We start from the raw sequence: 25923 nt of genomic DNA on the forward strand, positions 1-25923 counted from the left end.
TTGTCCCCATTACTGACCAAGGTGTTGCAGGTAACTGGTGAATTCATTTTGGCATCATTTGGGAAAGAACAGAAGTGCTATCAAATTAGCCCATTAGAACACCATCGTTGTAGTTCATTAATCTTCACATCCATTTAAGCGTTTCATTTGATGTGTCCAACCCAAGCTCGCCTGACTAAGGAACTATTGGTTATTTTATGCAGGCAGGTACTTGCAGCTGCCAAAAGAGCAAACAGAGCAGGCCATTTTGTCTGGGTCGGCTCCGACAGCTGGGGCTCGAAGACTTCTCCAGTAAAACAGCACGGGGAAGTGGCTGAGGGGGCAGTGACCATTCTGCCCAAAAGAGCCTCTGTAGAAGGTAAGAACTTGGTAACTCGCAAACCAATCTCCTGTGTTTGCAATTTTGTTTTGGACAAATGGGGTGAGGCTACTCAATCTGTTGTGTGTTCCAATTGGTTGCTTGGCATATCTGTGATCGAAATCATTCATACTATAGTGGTAATATTGTCATGAAGACTCCCAGCTGTGATCAGACTATATTTGTGTACATCAAGCTTAAACACTGGTTCAATTGTGTTAAATGGGTACTTTGGTAGATTTTGAATTGGCCTATCCTCCTGAGCAGTAAATGCAGATGTGGTATATGTCGTGTTCATATCTAAAGGCTGCAGGTGTACCATTCTGAAATTCAAATTGGTGGTCAGTTTGTCATTAGTTCTACATCATAACTTTAATCTCTAATGGAATCCTATTAATGTAATTATGATAAATGCTCTAATTTTATATGATTACTCTGGTGATTGCAAATTATTTTCACGGTCTGTTAGGCTGTTTGCCTTTCATGCGACTGTAAATACAATTTCATGAATGAATCTGAGCTGTATTGCTGGTGTTTCAAGTAATAGAAAAATATACTTTGAAGGTTCCCTGGCATCAGGCTCTGCAACAGCAGTTGAAAGGGAATTGGATAATGGCTTAAAGGCAAAGCTGTAGACAATGGACAAGGAGCAGTGGATCTGAAATTATGGAATTAATCCTTTAAATAGCTGCCAGTCATGTGATCAGCCAAATATCCTGCAAATGTGCTGTAAAATACCACAGTACTCAAAAATCGCCACGGCTTGAGCGTGCATAATGTGCATACACACCTGAACTTGACGGAGGCCTTATTCTTAAAAGAAAAGCTGTGGCAATTCATAATTCTATTGCGTGATTGTTTAAGGTGCTTATAAAATATGTCAAGCTTAACAATAACGCTCCCCATTCTTGCCCATGTTTCACTGACATGTCTCCCCGTGTATCATATTATGACTTCTCATTTGAGCATTGATAGTTTTTCATGCCTTATGTCCTTGTACAATTTTTACGTGCCACAAGAACTTCATTGCCTTAGATTCAGTTTCAGATTTATTGATTACATATATATCAAAATGTACAATGAAAGCAAAAACACTCCTCTTTAATAGCACGCCCCCCCCCCCCCAATCTCATACTAAGGCTGGCCTCCAACCCCAGGACAGGCTACTTCTGGGCCTCTAGTCCTTGTCCCCAAAATCCAACAAGAGGCTCGTTCTGCCTCTTCCCCCATCCTATGAGCTGCTTGTTTTTTGCTCCTTTTGTCCAGGCCCAGAGCTGACAACAACCGCCATACTGATTTGGCTGGGAAACCTCTGCAGCCAGTCTCCACAAGGAATAACCATGCCTGCCATCCCTTGTCTTTCCACTCCTGCACTAAGGGCTGGTACTATTGATTTGCTCCCCAGAGTTACTGAGTTTGACTTTTGGGCCTCTACTTTGGAACTCGCATGGATTTTTGACCTCGATGACCTGAGTTGGGGGAGTTCACTGGCCATCATGACTTTAAACCGTACCTGAGATTCACCACCGATACAGGCGTTCAACCCAGGGCCAATCTCTGACCTAGGGATCGCTGGTCTCCTCAGTGAGGTGACAAGATTTCTGGGATCACTGACACTTGACCATGGAGCACTTCAACCTGGCCTCTGAACCCTACCCAGACATTGCATTTACTATCCCTGACCTTGATGATGATGATGGTTGGTTTTTCACTTTCGAAGATCAGGAGGGAACTTTATCGCTATAGGACTTTCCTTCCCACCTGCGCTGTGTAGTTTTATAGTAAGGATCGGTGCGCGCAGACCAATTCCATTCTTTAGGCTAGGGGATGTTCCGTAATGGTGCAGTGAGCTGTTGCAACCACAAGGCTGCAGGTTGAGTATCAGAATCTTCCTTCTCCTCGACAGACTGGCTGGCAAGGCTAACGAGTCCCATATACCTGGCTTTGGAATCAGAGTTGTCCTTCTCCTCGGCTGGCTGTCAGCCAAAGCTGATGAGACCAGCCTGCTCGCCCAGTTGTACCACTGGACACTTGGTCATGCTATGACATAGCAAACTCAGTAAGAACAGGGACACCTCATGAAGGTGTTGGGATGGGCACCGTAGTGTAGGAAATTTACACGAGTGACCTCTTGCATGACAAGGCAAGCAGTGGTCATGCGGCAATCATTACATCTAGAAAGGAGAGGATACCGGAGACGCTTCACCTTACTTTAGTAAGTGGGATGTCCAGCCTGGGACTCACCTGTCCCCAATTCCCCCTCATCCCTGTCTCTAAACCCCAATCTGACCCCTGACTCTCCTGTCTCTCCCCAAAACCATCTTTATGAACTGAAAAACACAATTAAATCTGAGCCATGACATTGGAGGCTGCAGCTCAGTGTCATCCTGACCCTTCACGCAACCGTTATGCCACCCCTCTGATAATCTTAACTTCTGCCCAGACACTTTTTTCCTGCTCCAGGGCACTTCCAAGGACTCATCTTTGCCTGGTATCCTTGACCCTTGTTGCAAAGAGTTCTGGGAATTATTCTCTTAATAGTAATTTTGGCTTACATGTTGTACTGAACTTGCCTGAATCATGTCACACAGATTCAAAATGATTTTATTTGAAGCATTGTCAGTGTACAAAATACTTTAACACACTATTTGATTAGTCATTTCTCAATAGCTCAGCAGTTTAATCCAGTTCTCCCCCAACCATGCTTGATGCCTCCTTTTTATCCAGATCCCTTTCAATGCTACTATTCGGGAAGTGCATTTTGATCATAATAATTCACTTTCTTTAAAAAACAAGTCCTTTTCCTCCTGCTGCCAATGACCATATAACTGTGTCCTTTGGTTACTGGCCTCCTTGAGCTGAAAATGTTTTTGATTTTATTGGTGTTTTGTTTCTGTAGATTGAATGAGGCTGAAGGAGGGGAAGTGTGTTCCGTTTTATTGCAAACTATATCCTTATACATGGAAGTAAATTGCATTTGTCCCAATTTTAAAGCTCCTTTCGGCTTGGAGCTGAAGATAAGATGTTACTGGGAGAAAAAATAATTCTTCACGGCAGCTTTGAAATTTACACTTAGCTGAAAAATCAAGACTCTACTAAAATAATATTGTTTTATCTTTAATAATGTTATCGGTGGAACTGATTGCTGCAAAATCTCTCGGACTCAATGAGTAATACCACAGCCCCACATCTCCAGTGACTCAGGTGCTATCCTGACTACCAGTGCTGTCTGTGTGGAGTTTTCACACTCTCCCCGTCTTTGCATTGGATTCACTTGGGTGCTGCAGATTCTTCCCCTCCTAAAGGTGATGGATCCCAAAGGAAATTGCAGTGTCACAGTAGCATTACAAGTGCACGGATATATAGTATTAGAAGAAAAATGGAAATAAGAAAACATAAGTTACATCAGACAGTCTAACAGGAGGGGGGTAATCACTTCCCCAGCTATAGGTTGACTCATTATAGAGCCTAATGGTCAAGGGTGAGAATGACCTCATATAGCGCTCTTTGGAGCAGCACAGTTGTCTTAGATCATCCCTTGTGTGTAGGCGAGAAGTGGACTTAGGGCAAGTGCTTGGTTCATGGGATTGCAGAGGAAATGAACTGGGATTAGTGTTGCTTTGGTGTAAATGGGCACATATTGGTCAGCAGTTGATTGACTGAGAGCTGATTCTGTTTGTATGACTCTGACTTTAAATTCAAGTCCTGTTCTCAACAATTTCAGCAAGGTTGCAGGGAGGGCATTTTATAATAGGCCCATCCTATTATATGGTTACCCTTTGATTAAGTGTTTGATGCATTAATCTGATTGGGACTACAGCCCTGCAGATCTATTTTCATGGTAGAGCATTCTAATTCATTTTCAACAGCCTGATGCAAGTTTATAAGATTATTAAAGGCATCAATAAGGTTGGCAATCAAAATCTTTTTTGACGTGGCAGGGTTATCAAAAACAAGGGTGCCTAGCTTTAAGGTGAGTGGAAGGAATTTTAAAGGGGATCTTTGAGGAGAAATTTTTAGAGTGCAGTTGTTTTTTGAAACTTGCTGTCAAAGGAGATGGTGGAACCAGATATAATCACTATGCTTAAGTAACATTTTAAGAGACACATAAATAGTAAAGGACAAGAAAGACAAAAATCTAATATGTAAAAGTGGATTGAGTGTAGGTTAGCAAGGGGGTCATCATGGGGATGGTGAGTCAAAGGGACTGGTTCCACACTATACAACTAATTTCTGTTCTTCACAATTGATATGTTAATATGCAAACTGGCCTCCAAGCTACTGACAGCAACCAGATGTGAAGCAGTTTATAATAAATCTAAATATGCAAATCATTCTCCAAACATGAACAACTTGAGATATGTTTTCTCTTGCACAATACTCTCTTGGCTCAGATCCCCATTATTGTCTTGAATTTGTTTTGTTTATATAATGCAACTATGTGAGTAACCAGCAGGGGGATCCTAGATCTGTGTTTACCTTTCAAGTTATTGGCTGAACTTCACCAGAACTGATTGCAATTGAATGATGGTTGCTGACAGGGAAAGAGGCAGAAGTGCTGATTGACTCTTCATTTTACAATCTTAGCTGAACATTCATGAGTGCTCACGTACACATATTTATGTTTTACTGATGCTAGCTTCACCACCACTGAGAGGCCCAGTTCCTTTTCAATTATAATGTTGCCATGTCTACATCTTGTGTTGATGGCCAGCATACTGTGGAATGGGGGCTGGGTCAGCTTGTAACCTACAGAGCTCAGAACCAATAGAACTGACCCAAAGGTACTTATCCTATTAGACTGGAGAAACACTGTTCCTCCTGCTAGCACGATCTTAATACCAGACCATAACATAATCATTTGTGTTTTATTTCACATTACGGTTTTTATTAAGGTTGCCTGGTCTTCCGGACTGTAAGTCCTTTTGAAGCTGCTGACCCAGCTTTAGTTCGTATTCTGGGTCAGCATGTCTAACGTTGTAGAGCAGATGTAATGCAGAAGGAGATACAGATGGCATTCTGTCCTGGTGACTGGACTTTAAGAAGTTTATGAAGATCTTGTAGAGGATACAAATAGATTTGTTGTAGGGTTTAGAGGTTTCAGCTGTAGAGTTTATCTGGTGAAGCTGGAGTTATTCTTCTTGAAAAATAACAGGAGTTGGGCTAGAATTGAGCAATGTCATGACAGATTCAAATAGAGTAAAAATATCCTCATTGGAGGATGATTCAATGACCCAGACATGAACTTAAAGTTTAGAAAGCCTCAGAAGAATGTGAGGGAAAAGTCGGGGATATTTAAGTTCTGGATCTCACCATCTGTAAGATTAACAGAAGCAGAAGCAATCAGAATTTTTAAGAGGAGTAGGTAGGCGCTTGAGATAAAATGTTTTGCAATGCTTGAGAGGATGGGAACTATCAGCATTTCTTTACTGAAAATTGACATCGACTTGATGTGACAACTGGAAGCCTTCTGTATTGGGAAAAACTCTAACTATCTCTGAAATGCTGAGAGTAAGGCTGACCTATTTCTGTTAGTGTCGACTGTCCACAGCACCTGATTCAATAGTAATTCAAAATCTAATTTACAATGGATGTGTTACTAATAGTGAGAATGTATGAGACTTCTTCAGCTTATTGAAAAGACATCAGCACTTTGCACTGTCTGAAAAGAATAATCAGTTGCATCTTAGATGTAGTTCGACGTTGCATTGTATTTCTTACGTTATCCATTATTCTTTACTCTCTGCTTGTCCGAGTATAGATTCATCATTTCAGCCTGAGTTTTGCTGGCAAGTTGCACATTGGGTTTGATTTAAATGGAGGGTGCAGTTTACAGAGTTGCTGCCTCATAGCACATGACACCAGGTTCAGACCTGACCTCTGTTTGTCTCAGTATGGAGTTTGCATGGACTAGGTGTGACTGTTTGTGTTTCCTCTGTCTACTTACTTTTCCTCACACTTCACAAAATCATGCAGAATGGAAGGCTAGTTGGTAACAGCAAATTGGTCCTATTGTGCAGTATACTGTAATTGGGGTGGGGTGCCGGAGCCAGGTGGTCCCATAATAAAATGGGATTAACATAGGTTTAGTGTAAATGGGTGTTTAATATTTGGGTAGAATTAGTTGGCTGAAGGAGCCACTCTTTCCTCTCAGTCCTTCCACTGGTGGCAAACATGAGCTCCCCTCCTCATGTTTTGACTGAGAATCCCATAATGTAAAAGGACTAGATGGGATTGAGTTTGTCATATGTGGTCAGGAAACTTTTCTTAATCAGAGCATAGAAGTCCCAATGAGGAAGCGTGCATTACTGGATCTGCTGTTAGGGAATGAGTCAGGACAGGTGCCAGAATGACAGAAGATTGTGAAGGGGCACACTTTGCATCTAGTAACTACAATGCCATTAGTCTCAAAGTAAGTGTGCAAAAAGATAGGTCAGATCCATGGATTGAGATCCTAAATCGAGGGAAGGCCAGTTTTGTTGGTATCAGAAATGACCTGGCAAGTGTGGAATGGGACAGACTGTTTTCTGGTAAAGGTGTACTTGGAAAGTGAGAGGCTTTCATAAATATTGAGGACCTGGCTAAGAGAAAAAAGGAAGTGCAAAACAGGAAAAGGCATTTAGGAACAAATGAGCTGCGTGTGGAGTAGAAGAAGTGCAAGAGAGCACTTGAGAATGAAATAAGGAAGACTAAAACAAAACATGGCATTGCTCTAGCAGAAAAGAAAATAAGAATCCTAAGGGATTCTACAGATATGCTAAGAGCAAAAGGATTGCAAGGGGCAAAATTAGTCCTCTGGAAGACCAGAATGGTAATCCATGTGTGGAGCCAAAACAGATGGGGGAGATCTTAAATAAATTTATTGCAGCTGTATTTTCTCAGGGGATGGATAGGGAGCCTACAGAAGTGAGGCAAAGTGGGGTCAATTTCATGGGCCCTGTTCAGATTACAGAGAAAGAGGTGTTTACTATTCTGAGGCAAATCAGGGTGGATAAATCCCCAGGGCTTGACTAGGTGTTTCCTTGGCCCCTAAAAAAGACAAGTGCAAAAATAGCTGGTGCCCTAGCTGAGATAGTTAAATCATCCTTGGTGACAGAAGAGTTAACAGGGAATTGGAGGATAGCCAATGTTCTGCTGTTTAAAAAAGTCTCTAAACATAGACCAGGATGTTATAGGCCGGTGAGTTTGACATCAGTTGTGGGAAAGTTATTGGAAGATATTCTTAGGGACTGGATATATAAGTATTTGACTATAAGACATAGAAGCAGAATTAGGCCATTGGGTCCATTGAGGCTACTGCACCATTCAATCATGGCTGATCCTTTTTCTTTTTCCCTCCTCAATCCCACTCTTTGGCTCCCAAGGATGGACATGGACTGATTTAAGGATAGTCAGCATGGCTTCTTGCATCGTCGGTCATGTCTAACTAATCTTAGAGTTTTTTGATGAAGCTACAAGGAAAATGGATCAAAACAAGGCAATGGATGTTGTCAACATGGACTTTAGCAAGGCACTTGATAAGGTTCCACATGGAAGATTACTCAAGAAGATTTAGTTGCTCAGCATTCAATTTGAGGTAGTAAATAAGATTAGGCACTGGCTTTGTGGGAGAAGCCAGGGAATGGTAGTAGAAGGTTGCCTCTCTGACTGGAGGCCCGTGACTAGTGGTGTGCCACAGGGATTGGTGCTGGGTCCTTTGTGTTTGTCATCCATATCAGTGATCTGGATGATAATGTGTTTAATCGCATCAGCAAATTTGCAGATGACTCCAAGACTGGGGGTGTAGTGGACAGTGAGGTGGGCTATCATGGGTTGCAGGGGGATTGTATCAGCTGGAAAAATGAGCTATAAAATGGCAGATGGAATTTACTGCAGACAAGTGTAAGGTTTTGCACTTCGATAGGACCAACCAGGTAGGTCTTACACAGTGAACAGTAAGATACTGAGGAGTGTGACAGAACAAAGGTATCTGGGAAAAGAGGTTCATTATTCATTGGAAGTGGCATTGCAGGTAGATTTTGTCATAACAAAAGCTTTAGGCACATTTGCCTTCATACATCAATGCATTGAGTACAGAAGATGGGATGATATTTTGAAGATGTATAACATGTTGGTGAGGCCTAATTTAGAATATTGTGTACAGTTTTGGTCACCTTCCTACAGGAAAGATGTAAACAAGTTTGAAAGAGTACAGAGAACATTTACAAGGATGTTGCTGGGTCTGGAGGACCTGTGTTATAAGGAAAGATTGAATAGGTTAGGACTAGATTCCTTAGAATGTAGAAGATTGAGAAGAGATTTGGTAGAGGTATACAAAACTATGAGGGGTATAGATAGAGTGAATGGAAACAGGCTTTTTCCACTGAGGATGGGTGAGACTACAACTAGAGGTTATGGGTTAAAGGTAAAAGGTCAAAAGTTTAAGGGGACTGAACACGAACTAAACTTCTTCACTCAGAGGTTCATGAGAGGATGCAACGAGCTGCCTGCACAAGTTGTGGATGCAAGCTTGATTTCATTGTTTAAGAGAAGCTTGGATAGGTACATGGATGGTAGGGATATGGATGGCTATAGTCTGGGTGCAGATCGATGGGTGTAGGCAGTTTAAATAGTTTTGGCATGGACTAGATGGGCCAATGGCCCTTTTCTCTGTGTTGTATTTCTCTAGGACTCTACGATTCTAAAGAACTTCAGATATTGCATGTTTGTCAATATGAGTTGAGAACTGATTCCTAGAGCTGAAGTTATCTGTTTGAAATTTATTAATGATTGTAGATATATAAATGTGGCTTGGTTTATTCTGTCCTTTGAACATGATTGAGTGCCCAGGTGCTGCCAATTATCACGTCAACCCAACTGCCTTGGGTTTCGATGTTTTTGCTGCTCTTTTGTGTACTCCTAATTCAATCTCAATTTCTCAGTAGTAAAAGGTGCAAACATGGTTTACTCCCGGAATTTTTCTACTTTTCTTCCTTAGTTTAAGATACTGTCCCCACTGTGGATCTATCATATTGTGCTGTTTAATGCATTGGTGAAGCATGTTGGGAAAAATACTAGAGGTTATGGGTTAAGGGTGAAAGGTGAGATATTTAAAGGGAACATGGGGATGTGCACTCAGTGCGCAGCACATGTGGAAAGAGTTGCCGGTGGGAGAGGTGGATGCGGGTTCAATTTCACCACATAAGTGGAACTTGGATAGCTGCATGGATGGAGGGGTATGGAAGGCTTTGCCTGGGTGCAGGTTGATGAAACTAGACAGCATGGAGCAGATGGGCAGAATGTTCTGTTCCTATGCTGTAGTGCTCTATGACTCTAAATGATTTCAGGGCTGAGTTCAGTGTTGCTTTGAATGAAATGAACTCCGTTGTAGGATTTTCAGAGCTGGCATCTGTAATATATTGCACAGGGTGCAGATTGTTTTATATTCAGGAGATGTTGTCATAGTGTCTGGTGTGCTCTAGGAAACAGGATATAAAAACTGAAGTGATATCCCCCAGGTCTGCTCTGAATTGACTCAAATATTTGCATCCCTCTTTATTCTATCAATGAAATCTCTTGTGTGTCATTTCACTCACCAGTGATTCTGCCTGTTAGGTCTGTTCTGTTCTGTGACCACCTTTTCACCTTGACTGTGCAGACGTCTAACTGAAGAGACAGTGTCACTTCACTTACTTTATCAAATGTTTGAGCGTTTACCCTGATATTATTCAGATATCTCACATAATCAGTGTCACACAGAGAAGCCAAGTTTTCTGATGTTCTGTCAAGTGACACCCAATATTTCATGCCTGGGTCGGTCCTGTCTTCTGTAGTTGTCTGCTTGTGGTAGGCACTGGAGTGGAAGCTGGACTGATACTAGTGATGTCTCCTTGGGTCAATGGTGTCATCACAGAACTTGAGTCTGCTGCTGTTACAATGAATAATTCACTGCAGAGTAGACGGGGATCACAAGGAAAAATGAGGAACATAAGAAATCAAAGCACTAATTCACCTGATCCCCAAAATGAGGTTATGGCTGTTAATTTAAAGTTGACACTTCTTTCTGCTTCCTGTAACTCTCAGTTGCCTTGGTTTTTTAAAATCTATCTCCAACCTTGAAACTATTGAATGACTGAGTATCATAGTCATCTGGAGAAGTGTATTCTGAAGTTCAGAATCTCTGAGAAAAACATTACTTCCTCATCCAAGACCTAAAGGCAAACACTATTATCCAAAGGATAATGATATGGGCCCCAGTTGTATATACTCCAGTCAGAGGACACAATGCCTCAGCACTTATTCTATCCAAGCTTTTCAGATTCTTGTAACCTCCATTAATTTAACTTTCCATTCAACAAAACTCTACTGAGTTCAGTCACTCATTCAGTCACATTTATCTCATGAATCAGCCTTTTGAATCTACATTTAAATGGCTTCAGGGCAATTACATATTTCTTTTGGCTTAAAGATCAAATGGAATGTTTTTTTGATCTACTACCTCAGACCAATGTTAACAACTTCAAAATTAAGCTGAAAAAATATAGTTCATGGATTGAAAAACCTAAGCCTCTCATTTTGACTATTTCAATGCATTGGCATGACTCCTATTTTCCCACATATGTAATTTGATCTTATTCAAAACTGTAGCCCATATGTAAAGTTTGAATTTCAAAGTAAATTTATTATCAAAGTACATATAAGTCAGCATATATTACCTTGAGATTCATTTCCTTTCGAGCATTCACATAAAGATGGACAAACAACCAAAATGCACAAAGTCCTGTTCCAAATCTATTGACCAGAAGGGGCTCCAATATGTTAAACTTTACTTTTAATATCCACTAAATTGCCTCAAATCTCTCTGTGACCTCACTGATTCATGAGGTTGCCTCCACCAGTCCTACTTTCCTTCAAAACCTCTGTGCATCTCCAATTCTGCTCCTCTGATTTCAGTAAACTCAGTTATGTGTAACTGTCCTAGAGTTGACTGAAGGCTAATCACTAGAATTTTCTCTCTTATCCTTGCTGCATCTCAGCTTCTCTTTACTTTTCAAACCTAGAAATCTACAGCACGTTACAGGCAGTTGCAGCCACTTCTTAAGCTCTTTCAGAGTGACTGTTAGGGTCACAGTAGCTTCCCGTACAAGCACCATTCTTCACCATACACCAATGCATTTCGGCCCACAACATTGTGCCAACCATGTAACCTACTCTAGAAGCTGCCTAGAATTTCCCTACCACATAGCCCTCTAGTTTTCTATGCTCCATGTACCTATCTAAAAGTCTCTTAAAACATCATTGACAAAATGTTCGGGGGGGGTGGAGTTTCAAGATGGCGACGTAAGCATCTGCCTTTTAGGCGCTCTTTATTTTTTTAACTATAATCACCCTTTAATTAGATCTTTTCGAACTTAATCATATGAGTTGCTACCTTTGATTGACCCTTTTTTCCTAAAATAATAGTTGATCTAATCTTGTCAAACCTAAAATGGCTACAAGTAAGAAATCGGCTAAGGATCCTGTATCCATCGACGCAATTTCTGGTCTTTTGGACATTAAACTGGATGTTAAATTTGCGGGTATGGAAGGTAAATTGGACAATAAACTGGATGCTAAATTTGCGGGTCTGGAAGGCAGACTAGAAGGTAAATTGGACAGTAAACTGTTAAATTTGGAAAGGAGGATTACTTCGAAAATATCCGATCTTGAAGGAGTTGTTAAATCGCTTGAAACTAAGTTTCAGTCGCAGGCGTTAGAGGTTCAACAGCATGGAAATAAGATCACGACTCTTGAACAATCAATTTGTGAAAAAGCACGTACAATTGAAGTGTTAGAGAAGAAGATAGAGTCGACTGCTAAAACTTTAGATCAGTATAAGTTTAAAATTACTGATCTTGAAAATCGTTCTCGCAGACAGAATTTGTGCATCATCGGAATTCCCGAAAAAGTTGAGTCCGGTGATTTAACTGAATTTTTCTCTAAATTACTGTGGGAAATTTTCGGTGGTGAAGGTTTGAAAAATGAACCTGTTATCGACCGTGCTCATAGAGTTGCGAGGCTTTCGTCTGTGCCTGATAAACCACGAGCGGTGATTGTTCGCCTTCATTATCCTCGTGAGAAAGAGCTTCTAATTCGATTAGCTCGTAAAAAAGGTATGATCTCCTTCAAAAATTACTCATTTCGAATAGTTGAGGATTATTCTTATGAAGTAATGAAAGCCAGGATCGCTTTTAAACCAGTGATGGCAGAGATTCATTCGATTGGATTTAAACAAGCTTTAATGTATCCAGCGAAGCTTAGAATGGTGCTGCCCGACAACAGTCTACACTTTTTTAACACTCCTGAAGAAGCGAAGAAATTTGTTGAAGAATATCGATCCTCTAGTGCAACTTGAACTATGAGTTACATTGAAGATTTTTTTTGGAGAGAGGATGTCATTTCATTTTAAGTTTTAACCCTGGAAGTTGGGTTATAACTTTTTATTTTGAACTATGGGTCTGGGTCTTTTTTTTTTACTACTATTATTATTGCTTATAGATGCTGTTTTAATTTTTATAATATCCTTTTTTATACACGTTTGTATTTTGTAATAATGAATTATTTTTTCAAAATGTCGTTTCTTCTTCCCATAAGTCTTTACTTTTTATAAGCGTTTATTTGCTTGCCTGTATTTAGAAATGGAACAAAGGTTTTGAATTCTTTTTTTTTAGTTTTTTTTTATATATATGTTGTAGTGTCTATTAAATCTTTTTTTAAAAAAAATTCTATTTTGATAACTTTTTTTTAATTAAATTTTCTTATTAGATTGCTGAATTTATATTCATATTTTGTAATATGGCTTTCTCAAAATGTTGTTTCTTCTTCCCATAAGTCTTGGCTTGTGAAACGTCATCTTTGTATCTGAATATGGAATTTCTTTTTTAAAGGTGTATTACATTTTTAAACTTTAATGTTCATTTTTTTTTATTAATGATTTTTCTGGTTTTACTATTTTAGTTTTTTTTTGATTTGTCTGATATGTGTGTGTATGTGTATGTATATATATATATGTAGGTATATATATATATATATATATTTTTTTTTTTGCAACTCTATATTTTAATTAGGGTGTTATATAGTTTTTTCTTAAAAAATTTTCTTATGGAGCTGCCATCTTGAAATGGGGGTAATATTAGTATTAGTTTATGCGCCTGCCGCTTGGCTTTCTTTCAAAGGGTGGGGGGAGGGGGGAGGGATCTTTTTTCATGCTTTTGCTTTTTATTTTTTTGCTTTTAGTTTATGGGCTGACTTTAAATTGTTAATATTGTTGAGGTGTCAGGATCTCCGTTTGCTCCTGAATCAATTTTCCTTCTTCCTAAATTGTGGGTTATGTGTCTTTTTAACCTTTTATGATACACACAATTAATATTGGTATGATGGATAAATCTATTAACTTTATCTCGTGGAATACTAATGGTTTAAATCATCCGATTAAACGTAAAAAAATATTTAAAGTATTCCATAGATTGAACGCTAATATTATTTTTGCACAGGAGACCCATATTAGGAGGGAGGATAATCAACGTTTTTTTAGGTTCTGGAAAGGACAACAATTTCACTCAAATTGTACCGCTAAAATTAGGGGTGTGTCTATTTTTATAGACGCCTCAATTTCGTTTACACATTATGAAATTATTTCTGATCCACAGGGTAGATTTTTGTTGATAACTGGTTCACTTTTTAATCGGAAAGTTGTTTTAGTTAATATTTATGCTCCAAACTTTGATTGTCCTGAATTTTTTAAACGTTTATTTACTTCTCTTCCTAATTTGAATGAATATATGTTGATTATGGGTGGAGACTTTAATTGTTGTTTGAATCCTTCGATGGATAGATCTAAACCTATTCGAACTCTTCCGAATAGATCAGCTTTACTTATTAATTCTTTTATGGTTGATTCTGGAATTACTGAAATATGGCGGTTTTTGAACCCTAAAGATAAAGAATTTTCATTTTTTTCACATGTATATCATAGTTATTCTAGAATTGATTATTTTCTTATTGATCATCGTTTATTAACAGATGTTATTGATTGTAAATACGATTCTATTGCTATTTCGGATCATGCGCCTTTGAAGTTATCTATCAAGATTCCGGACTCTTCTATCAATACTAGATCTTGGAGACTTAATGTTACTTTACTTCAAGATCCAGAATTTATTACCTTCATAAAACAACAAATTGACTTATTTTTTTCAACAAACTATAATGAAGAGATTGATAAAGGAATACTTTGGGACTCTTTCAAGGCTTTTATTCGTGGACAAATTATTTCATATTCCGCTGGTAAAAGAAAACAAAGATATTCAGATATAGCTTTATTGGTGGATAAAATTAAAGAAATTGATAAGATTTATTCCGTTACTCCTACCAAAGAACTTTATAAGAAGAGAGTTGAGCTTCAAATGGAACATAGTTTATTATTATCTTCTTCAATTGAGAATCAATTAATTAAGACTAGGGCTCAATTTTATATTCATAGTGATCGAACTGGTAAATTGTTAGCTAATCAATTAAAGGCTATTTCGACTAAGCGACAAATTATTAAAATTCGTAAACAAGACGGTAATTTAACTACTGATTATAAAGAAATCAATAACACTTTTCAAGATTTTTATAAATCTTTATATCAATCAGAATTTGACGGTGACCGGTTTACGATGGATAATTTTTTTAATAACTTGAATATTCCTAAACTGATAGATGAAGATTGTAGCTTGTTTGATGCTCCTATTTCTATGGATGAAATAAGAGAGGCTATTTCATCAATGAACTCAGGGAAAGCTCCTGGTCCTGATGGTTTTATTGTAGAATTTTTTAAAACTTTTTCTTTATTGCTTTCTCCTTGGCTATGTGAAATCTTTAATGATGCGTTTGTTAAGAAGAGACTACCTCAATCGTTTTATGAAGCTACTATCTCTCTAATTCTTAAAAAAGATAAAGATCCTACTTTATGTGCATCTTATCGCCCTATATCATTATTAAATGTAGACTCTAAGATTCTTACAAAAATTTTAGCCATTAGATTAGAAAAGGTATTACCACAGATTATTTCAGAAGATCAAACTGGTTTTATTAGGAATTGGTATTCCTTTTTTAATATTAGAAAATTGATTAACATAATTTATACTTCATCACCTACAACCCCAGAATGTGTTATCTCATTAGATGCTGAAAAAGCCTTTGATAGAGTTGAATGGACATATTTATTTAATGCATTGAGAAACTTTAATTTTAGTCCTAATTTTATATCATGGATTAAATTAATATATTATAAACCTGTTGCTTCTGTTCTTACAAATAATTATAGATCCTCTTTTTTTCAATTATTTCGTGGTACGAGACAAGGTTGTCCTTTAAGTCCTTTATTATTTAATATTGCATTAGAACCTTTAGCTATTGCTATTCGTGAGTCTCCTAATATTTTTGGTATTACCCGTAATGAGAAGTTATACAAATTATCGCTTTATGCTGATGATTTGTTGTTATATATTTCTAATCCTAGTAGGTCTATTCCTGCTATTTTATCCTTGTTGGCTCAATTTGGTAGCTTTTCTGGTTATAAGTTAAACTTAGATAAGAGTGAGTTATTCCCTTTAAACGCGCAAACCTTATTGAGTGATAGGATGCCATTTAAAGTTGTTACTGATAACTTTATCTATTTAGGTATAAAAATCACCAAGAAATATAAAGATTTATTCGGACTGAATTTTTTACCTATGCTTCATCAAATTCAGCAACTTACTACTATCATTAGTTGGTTGGATTAACGCTATTAAAATGATGATTTTACCGAAATTTTTATATTTATTCCAAGCTTTACCAATTTTTATTCCTAAATCTTTTTTTGATAATATTGATTCAAAAATTTCCTCATTTGTGTGGCAAAATAAAAATCCTAGGTTAAGCAAAAGGCAATTACAAAAGTCTAAAAAAGATGGTGGTCTAGCTTTACCTAACTTTAGATTTTATTATTGGGCGAATAATATTCGTAACCTAATGTACTGGAAACTAGATTTGGATTCACCTGTGTGCCCACAGTGGGTAAATTTGGAATGTAGTGAGGTTAAGGGATATTCTATATTTTCCGTTCTTGGTTCTTTTCTTCCTATTGATTTAGCCAAATTCAATAAACAGATATCTAACCCTGTTGTTAAACATACACTACGAATTTGGTTTCAATTTCGCAAATTCTTTAATCTGAAAAACTTTGCTCTGGACAGCCCTATTTTATGTAATTTTTTTTTTAAACCTTCATTGACAGATCAAGCTTTTAGTATATGGGAAAGGAAAGGTATAAAATGTTTTCGTGATCTTTTTTTTGAAGGTACTTTGATGTCTTTTGATCAACTATCCAACAAATTTGAATTACCTAAATCTAATTTTTTTAGATACTTACAAATTAGAAATTTCTTACATAAAATTCTTCCATCTTTTCCTAACTCAACTCCATCGGATTTTTCAGATTTGATTTTTACTTTTAATCCTTGTCAGAAGGGATTAGTAGCTTTTATTTATAACATGATTATGAAGATACAGCCAGAAATATCGGATAGAATTAGACAAGAATGGGAAAAAGAACTTCGATGTAATATATCAACAGATAAATGGGAAAAAATTTTACAAATGGTTAATTCCTCCTCTATTTGTGCTAAACATGCTTTAATACAATTTAAAATTGTACATAGAGCTTATATGTCTAAAGATAAGCTTGCCCGATTTTATTCGCATATTAATCCTCAATGTGACAGATGTCACTTAGAAGTGGCTTCATTGACTCACATGTTTTGGACATGTCCCACTTTACATAACTATTGGAAGGACATTTTTGATGTCATTTCCTCAGTATGGAATATCGATTTACAACCCCATTTTATTACTGCAATTTTCGGTATACCAAATGAAGATGGCAATCAGCTTTCCCCTTCAATCAGACGAATGATTGCCTTTGTAACATTAATTGCCAGAAGGTCTATATTACAAAATTGGAAAGAAGTAAATCCTCCTACTACATTTCAGTGGTTCTCCCAAACTATTTCTTATCTGAGTTTGGAAAAAATCAGAAGCACTATCTTTGATTCTTCAATTAAATTTGAAGAAACCTGGGGACCATTTATTCGACACTTTCATATGAATTAATTTGGCCTATTTCAGATCCTTTTCTCTACTTATACTTGTTCAGGTATGGAGTTCCGGAGTTCTTTTCTTGACACCTTTATATATTTATAAAGTGCTATTATTGCCCATGTTAGTTTTAGTTTAGTATTTTTTTTTCAATATATATTTTTTCTCATATATAATTTCAATTTTTTTTTCTTTTTTCGACGATTATTTTTGTTTTTTTTTCATATATATTTATATAGACTTGATTGATTTATGTACCTTTTGTTGATGGATGTTTTAATAGGATATTATTATCCTATTACTAATGTAATCTCAAGTTTATTGAATCTGTAATCTATTCATTATTATGTGTTGTTTTTTTTTTATATATGAAATTTAATAAAAAGATTGAAAAAGAAAAGACAAAATGTTCGGGTCTCTGTTACCTTTCTGTGTCAGATGTTGTTTGCGGTGTCAACAGGTGGTCATGTTATTGGTTTCATGTCAATACCGTGGGTTAGCTGTGATAGTCGGGTGTAGAGCAGATGGAGCACTAATGAATCAGGTCAGTCCCTTATGCTAACTCGCCTTGCTGGGATTTGAACTCCAGACGTCTGGGCTCCTGGCCAAAGGACCATAAACATCAGATGGTCAGTCACTTCCAGAGGATAGTGGTATTACAAGCATTGTGTACAAATGAGAAGCTCTGTTGAGACTGAGGAAACGGTGGGCTCATGCACGCTTTGTCTGACCACTCCGTGCCAGAATGGTCAGGATGCCAACCCTTCCCATTCTGCCCATTTTTCTTTGTGTGACAGAATTAAGATCCTGCATCACTGTGACATATTCAGGAATCATGAATGTGGCCAGAGAGTACACTCACAATTCACATTTTTAATCGGTGTGCAACATTCCAATAAATAGCATGTGATTGTGAGGGAGAAATAGAGTAGATGATGGCTTACTGAAGAGAAAAGAATGAGTTAAGTTCAATACTGTGGAGCAGACTTCTGCAGTTCCACTGTACAGATGTGAAGATGCTCAAAAGTTATTGTTCCCTTGATTCCACATTAGGAAGTAAGTGAACAAATGTGTCTGTTCCCCAGGGTCACCAACTCTCTGACAGTAAATGAATTCTGCTCCAAATATTGAGGTTTTCCCATTGTACTATAATCAGATTTTTTTCTATACAATCTAAAGGCAACACACTTAGTGACAGGGTTCTCCAGTGATTTCTATAGAAGTGAGGAAAATGAACTGAAAATGGCTACTAAATAGTGAAACATGTCAGCTAGCAGACAGCACAAATCAAAAGACATGGGTTGTGACACTGCAAATATTATCTTGATGATCTCAAGGGGCTCTTATTCTTGCAGCTGCAAAATGTTGCCGTCTGTGTATGGGATCTCCACGTTGTAGTTTGACATCCATTATACTTGCTCGCAAGGGCAAACACCGAGAGGTGCTGACATGGGTGCAGATCTGTGATATTAAGCATGCTGGATCTGGCTAGCAGCGCACACAGCCAATTCAAGAGAGATGATTAAATCAGGTGTGAAGTCACAACTTGTCAAACACATACAATATCAACTGGTTGAAGAGATGATGCCTGTTTGTATATAAATTACCTCTGCATCCTGATGATTGGCTTCTGACCTTGCTGAGGACACGTCTGATATTATTTATTGTGATAAATTTCCTGCTTGCTGGCACATAACTCTGAGAATTATCATGATGTATTTTGTACATTCAACCTGCCCTATTTGGGCATGCTGCAGGTGACCTTGACATCACAGCTTTAGGAAAGTATTTTGTATATGAGAATTGACTGAAGGCAAGGTCTGCCTTAGCTGTGCTACCTAAAGAAACAGGTCCCTGTTTTGAGCTAACCTTATTTTTTTTTATTATTAGAGTTAACCCAAAGCAGAACTATTGGTACAACTGGCAGTGTCAACAGTAGAAGGGAGCAAGAAGGCAACATAAACTAAAAGTTAAAGCAGGAATCTCTCAGAGCTAACTGGAAGCTGTTTTGTCCAGGGTTTGATTGCTGTGACAATATGCAGGTTCTTTCTCAGTTTGCTCGAAAAAAATACAATCATAATAACATCATTGTGTGATGATGATTTGTTGTCATAAATGTCATTGCATTTATCTTGCCAGTGTGGGTTAGATGCCTTTGTAAATAAGGCTATGTTCAAAGGTTTCATCTGGGAAAGAAAAGCTGAATAGTCAATCAGCTCAATGAGAAAAATAAAAGTGACAAGCTTTGAATCTTGTCATTTACAAAGACAGTGTTTTGATTTCCACTGTTATAAATCATCATCCAGCTTTGAGGGAATAGAGGTATTTCCCCAATTTAATATGTCACCAAAGACACTCACAAATTTCTAAAGAGAACGTTCTAACTGGCTGCATCACCATCTGGTATTGTGGGGTGAGGGACTACTACACAGGATTGAAAGAAGCTGCAGATAGTTGTGAACTCAGTCCGTTCCATCATGGCCACCAGCCTACCCAGCATACAGGACATCTTCAAGGAGAAATGCCTCAGAAAGGTGACAACCATCATTAAAGAACCCCTGCATCAGCCAGCACATTCCTTGTTCTCATAGCTGCCATCAGCGAGGAGGTACACGAGTCTGAGGACACACACTCAATGATTCAGGAACAACTTCTTCCCCTCTGCCATCTGATTTTTGAATGGACATCGAACCCAGGAACACTACCTCACTACTTTTTTTTTACACTACTTATTTAATTTAACTTTTTAATATATATACTTATTTCAATTCACAGTTCTTTTCTATTATTATGTATTACATTTTACTGCTGCTGCAAAGAAAACAACGTTCACAAACTATGCTGGTGATGTTAAATCTGATTCTGGTTCTGATTTCTCTGATACAATATTTAGAGGTGGATAGAAGGACACTTAAGTCAAGTTATAGAAGAATGCATTACAGGAACATATCCTTCAGCCACCATGACCCAATAAAGCCCAAAGGTCTCATTGGAAGTTGAGGCCCGATACTGGAGACCAAAGGCAACCTGTTCTGTGGTTGGAGGAGTGAGGGAGGGAGGGAGGGAGGGAGGGAGGGAGGGAGAGAGAGAGAGAGAGAGAGAGAGAGAGAGAGAGAGAGAGAGAGAGAGAGAGAGAGAGAGAGAGAGAGAGAGAGAGAGAGAGAGAGAGAGAGTGTGTCAGTGGTAGGAGGAAGGAACATGCTGTTTTGTTTAGTTGCTGTTCTGTTGTTGTTGTGTTACTTTGTGAACATGATGGGTATGCTATGTTGGTGCTGTAGTTTGGCGACACTTGCAGACTGCCTGACTACATCCTCGGGCTGTGTTGATTGTTAATGCAAATAGCACATTTCACTGTATGTTTTGGTGTCATGTATTGGATGAATAAGTAAATAAATCTGAATCTGACTAAATTTTTTTAATCAAAAGTGGTATGGAGTAAAAATAAAAAAATATTTTTCAGCTGTTCACTCCTGTGCAAAGGTTTCATTTGTTGGGAAACTCACAGATACTGAAGGGGCAGAAGAGATCCTCAAAGATTAGACCTGAAGATTTACAAAGAGGCCTTTGTAAAGAGGAAAGTGTATCCAGAGCAAAAGGTAATGAGGAAGTGAATAGGTCCCATAAAGGACCAGTGTTTGTTGGCTCTGAGCCTGTTTTCACTGGAATTCAAAAGAATGAGGGGTGACCTTATTGAATCTTATTGAATGGTGAAAGGCCTTGATAGAGTGGATGTGGAAAGAATGTTTCCAATGGTGGAGAGTCTACGATGAGAAGACAGCCTCAGGATAGCGGGATATCATTTTAGAACAAAGATGAAGAATAATTTCATTAGTCATAGAGTGGTGAATCTGTGGAATTCTTTTCCACAGGCAGCTGTGAAGGCCAAGTCTCTATGTATATTTAGGCAGAGGTTGATAGATTCTTGATTGGTCAGGGCATGAACGGATATGGGGAGAAGGCAAGAGGCTGGGGCTGAGAGGAAAATTGGATCAGACATGATGAAATGGCAGAGCAAACTTGATTAGCCAAATGGCCTAATTCTGCTCCTATTTCTTATGGTCTTATGGTATGCACCCATATAAGTTGTCACAGGAGACAGAGATGGTCTTAAATTAATACTCCTTGAATTCTATTTGCCATGAATCAAATCATGGAAGCTAGCAAGATCAGGGAAGAGAGTAGTGATCTCCTGAGACATACTGGCATTATGAAAATGGGGATGTCCGTGGAATTGAAGCACATAAATGTGGTTAACACCCTGGCACCTGGTCAGGTGTATCAAAGGATGATTTGGGAATTAAGGAAAGAACCTGCTGGGGCCTGGCAGAAATATTCCATCTTTGTTAGCAGCAGATGACATACCAGATGACCATTATTTGAGAAGGGCTACAGGACAAGGCAGGTAATTTACAAGTAGGTGTATCTAACATAGTGGTCAGAAATTTACTAGCAAGAATGCTGAGAGATAGGGTCTATAGTAGTGTGCAAAAGTCCTGGGTACGTATACACTAAATTGCGGGGGGTGCCTAAGACTCTTGCACAGTATTGTAGTAAGCTTATGCATTGCACTGTACTGTTGGTACAAAACAAAACAAATTTCATGATATACTGTGTGTGAGTGATGATAAACTGATTCTGATATGGGTCTCTATTGTGGACTGGGATTGGAAAGGGAGCAAGGAGAGGGGAGGCAGCAGAGAGCATCAGAGAGACATTCTGGAATTATATAATTGATAATGCTTATTTTGCACTGTATTAATCTTCACTTTGTTGTTGGGTTTTTGTAGTTGGTTTGTAGAAATGCATACAAAATTAATTAAATAAAAAGAGAGACATTTTGTAATAATCAATAAACCAATTATTTGGCATCAAGTGATCATGTCTCAGGACTGGGTGTGTTTGCATCCAAGCCACCTGCCGCCCTTGGCAATCCTTCTCTGCCACCTGTCCCACACCCCTCCGGTGGCGCTCCACCCTCACCATTCCCAAAATTCGTTGCTCCCACAGATTTACAAACTGTCTCTTAGCTCCACATTGACAAATACAGTACTGTGTAAAACTCCTATGCACCCTTGCTGTGTACAGTGGCATGTAAAAGTCTGGGCACTACTGGTCAAAGTTTCTGTTGCTGTGAATAGTTAAGTGAGTAGAAGATGAGCTGATCTCCAAAAGTCATAAAGCTAAAGATGAAACATTCTTTTCAACATTTTAAGCAAGATTAAGCAAGATTCCTTTTTTGTTATTTTGAAACTGTAAAAGATGGAAATAAAGAAGTAATCTTGCTTAAAATATTAAAGAAATGAGTCATCTTTAAATTTATGTTTTTGGGAATCAGGTCATCTTGTAATTGCTTAGCTATTCACAGCAACAGAAATTTGACCAGGGGTGCCCAAACTTCTACATGCCACTGTTTATGTGTTTAAGACTTTTTCACAATACATTATCTGTTTCTAGAAATGAGAGTGCCCTGGATACTATTGTAAAATGGAGGCCTAGATGGTGCAGGCACATAGTTTTCTGAATGTGGTGACAAAGGTAAAAAGGGTTGTGGAGAAGGAATAGGGCACACGTGCTTTTTCAGTCAGGTTGCTGAGTACAAAACTTGGGCTGTCATAGCTATGGTACTTGTACTACTGTGTGGAGCTCCAGTTGCCATGCTAAGGTGGGAGTGGCTGTGGAAACGAGTCACAAGGATGTTGTCTGGATTGAGTTATAAGGAGAAACTGGAAAGACTGGGGCTGTTTTTCCCTGGTGTAAAGTAGACAAAGTAGTAATATAAAGTCATGAGGCGTATAGGTATGATAAAAGATCACGGCCATTTTCCCAGGGGAGGGAAGTCTGAAACCAAAGGACAGAGGTTTAAGATGAAAGGGGAACAATGGGACCTGTGGATAGATGGGAGCGAGCTGTCAAAGGAGGTGTTAGTGGTGGGAACAATTACAAAACATAAAACACATTTGAACGGGTGCATGGATAAAAACAGTTTTAGAGGGTTGTAGATTCAATGGTAAATAGATTATGTCCTATATATCTAAGATTAAAAATACAAAATAGGAGAGTTGGAGAATTTTCTTTTCTCAGGATGTGTACTGGTGAACCACATACAACAAAGCAAGCAGAATAGATAGCAGGAAGAGGAGAAAATTTGGAAAACAATTGAATGAAGAGAACAATTTTCTGGAGAGAATAGACCAGCTGATAGATTTTTTGGAGGGAATGTAACAGAACTTAGAGATTTGCCTCTGTTAGTTTTTTCCAACAAGTAAGGACAAGATAACTGCTTAAATTGGATCAGCATGTCCAGTGTAGTTGAAGAAAATAATTAGACCCATTAAAGAAGGCAAAAATTGCCTCATGTATTTTCATTGTGGTGAAAAAGAAATGACATGCAGCATTAACATTACTCTGGACTTCTGTTATTTCAGAAACACACGTAAAGCTAATTGCCAAAGTCACTAGCAGGTAGCAACAAAAGCTTTGTGCTTTGAAGAATAAAGTCTTCAGAGCCTCAGAAAACAATTTCAACAGCAAATGCACCTTCAATCATATTTTCCCATGCCTTGACAGTGAAGTGAGATGCTCAGGTGTTGAGTTTCCAAGCTACTAAAGCTCGTACAATTAAAACTGAAACATGTTGGAAGTCATTTGGATCTAGCCTTGTCACTTCTGTTTGGAAAAGAAGGCTAGTCAATACCATCATTAATCAAACTATCATTGATATTGTTTTTAATTGAAACTGTACTCTTTATTTTAAACCCTTTCCATTCTCAAGTTTTTAGCATAGTGCTTAAACACTTTTTTTTAGAGAATACATTACAATTCAGAGATTATTTGCTCATTGCTCCCTACATTTGTTTCGTTCCAACTCATAATGTCATAGTTCCATTCCACAATGAAGAAGTGACCTGTTAATCAACTGGCACATAATGCCATATGAGAGTATTTGATGGCAGTCATGGATTTTGCCTAGTCCATCATAGATAAAGCCCTCCCCATCACTGAGCACATCTACATGGAGCACTGGCACCATCAAAGACCCTTACCGCCCCAGGCTGTTTTCTTTTCTCACTACCGCCATCAGGAGGAAGGTACAGGAGTCTCAGGACCCACACCACCAGGTACAGGAACAGTTCTTAGCCCTCAACCATCAGGCTCTTGAAACAGAGACATTAAATTCACTCAGCTTCACTCGACCCATTACTGAACTGTTCTCACAACCTATGGACTCTCTTTCAAGGGCTCTTCAGCTCATGTTCTTGATATTTATTTTTCATTTGTTATTATTACTATTAGTTCTTTTTTTCTTTTTGTACTTGCACAGCTTGTTCTCTTTTGCACATTGAGTTGTCTTTTGCACATCGATCCTTTTTCTGTCTGTTGGGGACAGTTTTTTCAATGTTTCTACTCCGCAGGACTTTTAACTCTACTCCTGCCGAAGGGACTTGGCCTGAAACATTGACTGTACACTTTTCCATAGATGCTGCCTGGTCTGCTGAGTTCCTCCAGCACTTTGTGTGTGTTGCTTGGATTTCCAGCAACTGCAAACTTTCTCTCGTTTGGGAGCAGTCTTTTGTTGATTCCGCTATGTTACTTATATTTACTGTGAATGCCCATGAGAAAATGAATCTCAGGGTTTCATATGGTGACATATAATAAATTTAACTTGAACTCTGATATAGAGCCTTGGCTCCATGCAGTAATAGAAAAAGTTTTAAACTGGCATTTTCATACAGGAGGCTAATCAAATTAGTTTGTAGTTTTAGCAGGAATGCACCAAATTGGTATTTCTTCCTCTTATTTTCCAACTCAAGAAAAATATTGATCAAAATCCCTACTCTCTTTGTGGTATTGTTGGTTTATATCTGTATAAGTAATATTTTACCAAACCAGTCTTTCAGTCGTATATTGATGTTTTCTTAATAAAGTCCCTCCATGAAATTATTTCATGGCAACTTACGTTCCTTTATACACAATATTAATGACTTTTTATCCCTCCATCTCTGAGTTGTGGCTCATCTACTTCCCTTCTCAGTTAGTTGTACATTGGTGCAGTTTCATTGTAAACTTGACTCTTCCCATTTTCTTGTATCCTGCTAGAAAATCCCACCAGTTTCACTGATAGCAATATTTGTGATTAATTCATTTCTTGTTCTTTCCTTAACCACTTACCACACCACCCCACCCCCCCAACAATCTGACTTCATTTCTTGAGTTGTGTCCTCAATATACAGTGCCTTGAAAAACTATTCAGCCCCCACAACTATTTTCACATTTTGCTGTCTCATTTTCAAAATTTAAAATATATTGAAGTCAAATTTTTGAGCTAATCTGCAAAGCATTGTGCCTCATGTCAAATCAAAAGAAAATTTCCAAACCTGCCAACAATTTACTAAGAAATTAGTAACCAAAATTGTGAAGCTGAA

The 25923-nt window shown here is 38.1% G+C and overlaps 1 protein-coding gene across 1 annotated transcript in view; it reads left to right on the forward strand.

The window, feature by feature from the left end:
• LOC132377906 (metabotropic glutamate receptor 7-like) overlaps positions 1-25923 on the forward strand; it is a 781248-nt gene that overhangs the window by 356259 nt on the left and 399066 nt on the right. The window contains exon 4 of the mRNA XM_059944374.1: positions 204-358. Coding sequence (XP_059800357.1) covers positions 204-358 — 155 coding nt within the window. The remainder of the gene's footprint in view (positions 1-203; positions 359-25923) is intronic.

Source organism: Hypanus sabinus, chromosome 19 (genome assembly GCF_030144855.1).
Source record: "Hypanus sabinus isolate sHypSab1 chromosome 19, sHypSab1.hap1, whole genome shotgun sequence".
NCBI lineage: Eukaryota > Metazoa > Chordata > Chondrichthyes > Myliobatiformes > Dasyatidae > Hypanus > Hypanus sabinus.